This window comes from Apium graveolens, chromosome 3, assembly GCF_009905375.1.
Source record: "Apium graveolens cultivar Ventura chromosome 3, ASM990537v1, whole genome shotgun sequence".
Classification (NCBI taxonomy): domain Eukaryota; kingdom Viridiplantae; phylum Streptophyta; class Magnoliopsida; order Apiales; family Apiaceae; genus Apium; species Apium graveolens.
The window spans coordinates 159,128,893-159,137,439 of NC_133649.1; the positions used below are offsets into that span (position 1 = coordinate 159,128,893).

General features: G+C 37.4%; 1 protein-coding gene across 1 annotated transcript; it reads left to right on the top strand.

Moving 5' to 3' along the window:
- Positions 1-2,363: 2,363 nt before the first annotated feature.
- Positions 2,364-4,793, top strand: LOC141712895 (serine/threonine-protein kinase-like protein CCR4). Its single transcript, XM_074516014.1, has one exon. It carries the CDS (start codon positions 2,441-2,443, stop codon positions 4,718-4,720), a length of 2,280 nt encoding a protein of 759 aa, XP_074372115.1. The 5' UTR covers positions 2,364-2,440; the 3' UTR covers positions 4,721-4,793.
- Positions 4,794-8,547: the final 3,754 nt, after the last annotated feature.

Consider the following 8,547-nt stretch of genomic DNA (forward strand, 5'->3'; position numbering starts at 1 on the left):
ATCAAGTGTGGGGAGTAGATACCAAGGCGTTTATTGAGAACTTTGAATGGATGTAAAGGGGAAGAAGATGACGCGTCCTCCAGTTGCAAAAGAAGGAATAAACATTTGAGGACGCGTCCACAAAAAAAAGAAGGAAAAATAAATGAATTATGATGAAGGAAAATACTAGAGACATTATAGGACGCGTCCTAAGAACCTAACATGCGAAATGCATTACGTAGACGCGTCCTAGTAAAGTGTTGCTCCTATGCGACCTTTAGTTAAAACGGCTTAAACATGTGCCGTAAAACAAAGGAAAATAAGGCGCGCCTTGACAGGTGGACGCGTCCTACGTGGTTACAATGCGGTGAAATGTTAATCGTCTGTTAGCAATTTGGGGGAAATGTAATAAAATCCTAGAAACATGTAGTTGGGAAATCAGGGAAGCTATATATGGTATATTTGCATATACATACGCATATACATACAAAAGAACATGAAGAGTAATTGATATGAACATGAAGCATACTAACGGTTTCTTGCTCATTAAAACCAATGTACTTGGCCGAATAAAGAAATACGAGAAGATTTGTGTACCTTTTGAGTTGAGGAGTTGATTGAGCAAAAGAAATCAAGTAATGGGCGGTTAAATCGTCGGGAATTTGAACCAAAAGCTTGAGAACTGCGGCAATGGTGGTTTCCGGAGAGAAAAGGAGTAAGGTGCAATTGTGGGTTGGAAGAAGATATTTATAAAGGATAGTCGGCTTACGTGGGCGACAACTGTACACCACGGATATGGAGTAAACGCAAGGCGCGTCCTCTGCCAATGACGCGTCCTGTGAGCCAAATTTCGCTTTTTTGGTTTTATGGAAAGAAATTTCAATTTTGTTTTCAACTGCAAATGGAATTTGGGGGGTAGTTGTTATACCCAAAATTTGGCAAATGATTGACTCGGGTCAAACGCGGGCTAATTATAGTCAAACTCGGTGTTACATTGTAGAGGACTAGGACGCGCCCAGCGACAGAGGACGCGCCTGTTTGAGAAGGGATGTGTTACGAAGCGAAAAGAGTGCATGGTCAAGGAAGGACGCGCCCAGGTTACATGGACGCGTCAATGTTATGAAAGTACTTGACAAATGAGATCTTGTGGCGATGGACGCTGTAGGACGCGCCTACTTTAACCATGACGCGTCATAAGAAGTAAAATGATGTGTATGATGGTTTTGAGGAGATGGTGCAAGTCTAATGAGGGTGAGGACGCGCCCTAAGTTCTAGGACGCGTCCTGTATTTGTTCTATGTGTTCTTAATGGTGACTTAAGGATAAAGCTTACTTGGAGAGGAGCAATGGAGGTTATTTTTACTAATGTATTTGTTGCAGGTACTCTTTGAAGAATTCCCTCCTTGAGACGGTCAAGGAGGGGGATGTCCGTGAAAAGCTTGAAGGCCTCCAGGGGTATGTCTGATGATTGAAGGCCTCCTCCTGTATTCAACGGGTGTCCTCGTTGGGGATGCGGGGTTAACTTTGGTGTGTGCTTTGGGAACTCTATTCTTGTATTCAACGGGTGTCCTCGTTGGAGAACTTTGGAGTCATCCTGCACTTTGCATCCAAGAGCTTGGGATCACCTGTCCTGCTATCTGGTGGGTTATCCTCATTCGGGGGACAGGGACGCGTCTGACACTTGGGGTGAACCGTGGCTATACCTGCGTTCGTGAATCAAGGGAGATAGCTGTAGCTGAGTGTTATCCTTGCGCAGGGAGATGCACTATCCGTGAAGTCCTGCGATTACGGACGAGCCTTGGGCCTTCGCGGTTGGGCCTCATAGTTGGACATTCCTAAAGCTAGCGGAAGACGGACTTTGGATGAGCTTCTACTGCAACTAGGAATAAGAAGTCTAAGTCCATTAGACTTCCTGTTCTACGAGAACTACGTCAGGCTTGATCCCTATATAAAGGGTACATAGGCACATTGAAAGGGTAAGAAGTTGAGAGCTGATAAGAGAGCCACCACTTACTCTGATCAATCTCAGCCTAAAACAACCACAATCAACCACACACCGCTTAAGTTTCTGGCAAAGAACCACCGTCACAGATCTTAGTTCCGGCGAGAAACCTCAATCTTTGTTATTACCAGATTCCTCCGTCAATAATGACAATAATATTTATATTCTGAAATAAAAAAGAAAAGCAAGAATATGAGAATAAAATCAAAACTCATATAGGAAAAGGAATAGGACCACGCTCCCAGGACTCGGTCCTCGCGCTTACTCTTTCCTCCCCCCTCAACTCCAAATCATTAACATCAATTTCATTACAGCACATCCGCGTTTACACTCTTTGTCTGTAATGACTGCTGTTTTTTATATTACACACGCTGCTGTTTTTACACGCACACGTATTTATTCAAATTAACACCCTCATTTTCTCCCTTGAACTCACCATGAACTCTTCTTCTTCTTCTTAATGACTACTCTCCATATCATCCTCTTCTCTCTCTACATACTCTTATTACTACCCATCTCCATACTCTCTCTACCCACCTTCTCTATTTCTCACTCTTCTGATCATAAAACCATTATTATTTGTTCGCTCATGCAACAAAACCGTCACCTCAGCTGCAAGACTTTTCGAGGACTAAATAATGACTACACAACATTAACTAATAATATCACTACTATTTCTTATTCTGGGGTGGTTGGTGGTGATGGCTTTTTTTGCGGGTTGGATGATTCTCAAACTAATTTGATTTGTTGGAGGTTTGATCGTAATGGTGGTGTTGTTGAATATAAGAGGATTTATAATGGCCCTGTTCTTGATGATTTGGATTCTGGGAGTTCAAGGATTTGTGGGGTTTTGGGTGGTACTGGAAGGTTAGAGTGTTGGCAGTGGAGGAAATTTAAGTCTAGTGTTGAATTTTCTAGTTTAGCTGTTGGGGGAGACTTTGTTTGTGGGTTGAAGGGTTTTGGGGAAATTCGATGTGTCGGGAATTTGAGTAATGTTGGTGGTGGGAGGTATAGAGGGAATTATAGTGTTGTTGCTGCTGGTTTACGACATTTTTGTGCGATTTCTGTTAGGGGGAGATTGAAGTGTTGGGGGGACAAGGTGGGTGATCCGCCTAAGGCTTTGTTTAAGGGGTTGGCTTTGGGGGATGGGAGAAGTTGCGGGATTAGGGTTGGTGGGGATGTGGTTTGTTGGGGGGAGAATGGGTTCGGTTTGCCGGGGTTTCTTAAGGGGATTACTTTTGAGGCGATAGAGGCGAGTGGAGATGTTTTTTGTGGGGTTAGGACGGAGGATTATGGTTTGTATTGTTGGGGGAATGAGGTTTTTGATGCTGATGCTTTGGTTTTTAAGGATGTAGTGCCAGGTGCGTGTGCAAGGGAATGCCCTTGTGGTGCTTCCCAGCGAGGTGGGAAGTTTTGTAGGCCAGGATTAATGGTTTGCAAACCGTGTGATCCTGAGTCACCACCAAGGAGTGAAGGTAGTGGTGTTAATTGGACTTGGAAAAACGTTACGTTGCTGGTTGTTGGATGTGTTGGGACTTCTTCATCGCTTATTCTTTTGGTTGTCTTGTGTTTTCGTTGTAACAAGGGAACTAGGGGATCTCATCGAGTTCATGATTCAGGACCATTGGATGATCTTGAAATGCCTACTCAGCTTACGACTACTAAACAAGTTGCCCATGCTCCACAAACGCCACCTCTTCTTGTTAAGAAACTGAGTCAAATGTTTAGTATGGAAAACGGGGGTAACTTGGAAGATTTCAGTTTCTCTGTCTTAGTTGGGGCAACTAATAATTTCTCAGATCACCACAAGATCGGGAGTGGGAGCTTTGGGTCAGTTTACCGAGCTACATTATTGGATGGCCGGGAAGTAGCTATCAAACGGGCTCAATTGACTACGTGTCCATCTTTCAATGGTGCTCGTGGTGGTGTAAATGCCAATATAACCAAACTTCAAGATGAGAATGAGTATGCATTTGTCAATGAACTTGAATGCCTATCACGCCTAAACCACAAAAACCTTGTTCGTTTACTAGGCTTTTGTGAAGATTGCAACGAGTATGCACTGATCTATGAGTACATGAACAATGGCAGTCTCCATGATCATCTACATAATCCTCAAAGCACTGATACCATGTCATGGCCAACCCGTATTCAAGTAGCCTTAGATGCAGCCAGGGGAATCGAATACCTCCATGTTTACGCAGACCCACCAATCATTCACCGTGACATCAAGTCATCAAACATACTACTCGACGCCACATGGACTGCTAAGGTATCAGATTTTGGACTCTCATTAATGGGGCCTCAAGAAAATATGTCGCACCTCTCACTACACGCTGCTGGCACAGTCGGTTACATAGACCCCGAGTACTTCAGATTACAACAATTAACAACCAAGAGCGATGTTTATAGCTTTGGTGTTTTGTTGTTGGAGCTGCTATCAGGTTACAGGGCAATCCATTTAAATGAGGAGAGAATGCCAAGAAACGTAGTGGACTATGTCGTTCCATATATAGTTCAGGACAACATCCATCGCGTATTGGATCCTGCACTGCCCCCTCCGACGCCATTAGAGATAGAAGCCATAGCATACATTGGGTACCTTGCTACTGATTGTGTAATGCTCCCAGGCCAAGATCGACCAACAATGTCCGAAATTGTAAATAGCTTAGAAAGAGCATTGCTGGCTTGTTTTGCAACACCAGCATTACCTCATTCTTCCACAAATTCTTCATTGTAAATTGTAAATTTTTTCATCAAATTCTTTCTTAATATATATTGTTTATTTAGGCTTAGAATGTGTTGTATAATCAGTTTGTCTAAACATTTTTTAACGACTTGAACGTCGTGAAGAGGGAAAGACAAGTCACTAACAAAATATTACTAGTAAAGTTTAGAAAATTGGAAAGACAAGTCCAAATCTAATCAAATATATATTACCAGTAACACAGATTCTGTTAAAAAAAAAATCTAACAACGTTTTGCATGAAAATTCACATATTTAACATTTTACATGCATATTTGGAAGATGTAAATATCCGGTTTTATTTAAGCCGAAAAATATAATAATATCCTTGATCTCATTTATGCCGAAAAATTATCATATAGTCTTTGTGTCAAGTATATTACAAAGTTGTTTATTAGTATTATTTAGGATTAGTCTTAAATTGAAATTCTTGTGGTCAAGATTTGTGAATTCTTGATAAAAACTAAAAAGAAGCATTACCGGCCTGAAACAAAACATATACTAGTACTCTAGTAGTATTCTGCAGATGTATTCCGGGACTTTGTGAATAACTGAAAAGATATAAATTAGCAGAAGAGTATTATAGCTTAGATTTCCTTCCTTTGAACCTCCAACACGAGTATTCAAGAGTATTCCTTGGGCCAAGAAATTTAGTACTATTGTAGTATTTGATTTCCTCCCCCCACACCACACACTCCTCTTCCAAGTCAAGTGAAAATGAGATGAATACATGGTTTAAAATGTATTGAACCCGATAATTATTACTTAGTGGTTAGGTTATTGAACAAATGGGATTGACTATGTAAAGTTGGAGCTTGACTTGTGGTTTCGGGTTATTTTCAGTCATTATACTTACATTACTGGGTCAACACATTCAGTTAAAAGTAGATACAACCATTTTATATATATGTAGACTTTGAATGTTTCCAACCAGTTAAATAATACTAGTATTCCTTATGATTTGATAGAAAATAAATCAAATAGCTCTGTACATGGAACTACAAGGTTGAACTTGGTCTACAGCCATAAGATGATGAAACATATTTTCATCAGCAAATATGTATTCCATCCAGTATTACTGATGCATTTCCCAAAAAAACCCAAGTAAATGACCCCCAGGCCCCACGGCAAGTCACGAGACAAGCGGGGAGATGAGCCCAATCTTCTACTAGTACAATTTAGGTGGTGGACTTTGATTATTGACTCGTTAAATTATAAAAAGATGATTCATATTAAAAAAAATAACTTAATAGGAGATATTTTTTGAACTAACTTATTTTTCATTCTAAATTAAAACTTGTCACAACAGTTGTAACCTGGAACAAAAAAACTCAATCCCGCGTGGTCTTAAAATGTCCGGTTTTTCAAAAACGGATCGGGCCATGTTTTTTTTCAGAAATTGGGTTGAATCAGGGAGGGTAGGATCCGGTTTCCTCTACACTATGTAGCTCGTTTTAGGCCTGAGAGCTGGGCCAGATTGAGCCAAATTGGGCTTTATCCAAAACTTTTTATTTGTATATTAATGTTAAACTAGCTCTATTACCCGTGCAAGGCATGGACTAGCTCTATTTTGACAAAAAATATTGGTGATTTTACTGTACTCATTTACGATATTTGTGTGTTACTAATACGATACTTTGTGATTCAAGTTAGAACGATTAATACGGCGATGAATATACTTGAATTTATAAGTTAATCACCTGACAATAAGCCGACTAAGTAGATCTTTTACAATAATCAGTAATTGTGGAGTGTTGTTTGATCGACCTTCTTACAACGTTTCTCAAAGAACATGACGTTGTTTTAGTGAACGATATACAACGATTAGTATAGCCCGAAACCGTTGTGTTAAGGTAGATAATCTATTGTTAATCATCTAATAATGAGTTGAGTAAGTAGATGTATTTTAATAGTCACTAGTATTGGAGTGTTGTTTGACGATCAACATTCTTATTATATTTCTCAAAGAACTTAGTGTTGTTTTCGTGGAAGACACACAAAGCTGGTTGTAGTTTGAAAACATTGTAGTAACGGAGATTACATATTGATAACCACCTAAAAATACTTGATTAATTAGATGATTTACAATGATCAGTAGTGCTAAACTATTGTTGCATCCAACCTTCTTACAATGCTTTTTAAAGACATTGTTGGTGTCTTACCGAATCTGAGATAACGATTACGTACCGTTGTTTGCTATAGGTCTCAGACAGCATCTCGATACTCAACAGTATTTGAGGGTCTATGATAACTGGGATAAATCGTTGTTACATCCTATTTTCCTTGTAGTGTTATATTATATCGCTGATGTAGATTTTAGAGTGTAGCATTATAAATGAAAATAATGTTTTACTATTAAGTTAGTGATTTGTTTCTATGGAGGCTATTAAACTACGAAGGTTGAAACATAAAATAGCATGATTAATAAAGTATAGTTCACTCGTAATATATTATCGAAAAAGTATTATTTAATGTGTGAATGTCTATGACTAAATTTGTTAATAAAATTCTATATAAATTAAAAAAATGATCATAATCATATTGTTGTGCACGAGTATAAAGTTAGTATATTTAAATTAGTTAATCACTCAAGTCTCTATAATTAATAAATTATTACTTATTATTATTATCAAAAAATTATATATTTAATGTATGCATGTCTGATTCTAAATTTGATTTTAACATTCTATGTAAATTAAAAAAGTAATTATAATCATATTGGCGTACATGAAGTAAGTATATTGAAATGTGCTAATTATCCAAATCTTTAATCATTTTATTTTATATAAATATGAAAATAAATTGATAATAGTTTTATGTAAATTACAAAAATAATTATAATTATGTTGTCGTTTCAAGATATTCATTATTTTTTTATGTCTCCGTCATATTACACTTTCAGCAATAGTGACTGATTCCTCCGTTCAATTCATGGGCATACTCTACAGACTACAACACATATAATATGATTATGAGTATAAGTGATTCCAGTATTATATATCCATAAATATTATTTAATGTTCACATTTTTGCAAAAATTACCGATTGATATAAAAAGATCATTAGCTCTTATTATAAGATTGTGATTAAATTTACATACGTTTTGACATAAAAAATAATTTCCTTCAATTCTTTAATTTTAAATCTATTTTTTATGATCTCCTATGACTAAAAGAGAACTGAGTCGCCCAACCCGTGAATTTTTTACTCTCGTCGGGATAAACATAACTATTTGGTTATAATATAATACATATATAAATTATACGTTAGTTTTAATGACCAAAAATTGATCAACTATAAATTTGAATTAAACTTAGTATATCGAAACCGGTTAATTAGCCAAGTCTCGAATTATTTAATTTTATATAAGTACTAAAATAAATGGTAAATTTAATAGTTTCCAGATTGATTGGGGATCGTTTTCTATATCTGATAACCCTAAAGAGGGAAGACACACAGATATATAAATCATAAAACATGATTTTATAATTTCTCTACAATCCATAACAATTTACACATAACAGTTATTTATATATATTTAAGTATCCTATCATATTAATCGCATACCAAATAAGCAAAACCATTTAAACAATTATAAAGTTGATGAATCAAGAACAGCTCACCGGAGTCCCTGGTAAATGCTATGCCCTATTTCGACTTCCCCGTCATCTTGGGCTCTGCAACTTCAGGCGTCTCAACGGACTATCTACCGTTCCTTGCTTCTTCATCTTTATAATTATTATAATAGTAGATGTTTATTAGGTACTTGATCTATATGAATTTCAGCTTATATATATATATAAACTGTATGTTATCTTGTT

Bases quoted from the DNA above. Each gene is read 5' to 3' on its own strand.
- LOC141712895 (XM_074516014.1), top strand. From the start codon at position 2,441: ATGACTACTCTCCATATCATCCTCTTCTCTCTCTACATACTCTTATTA.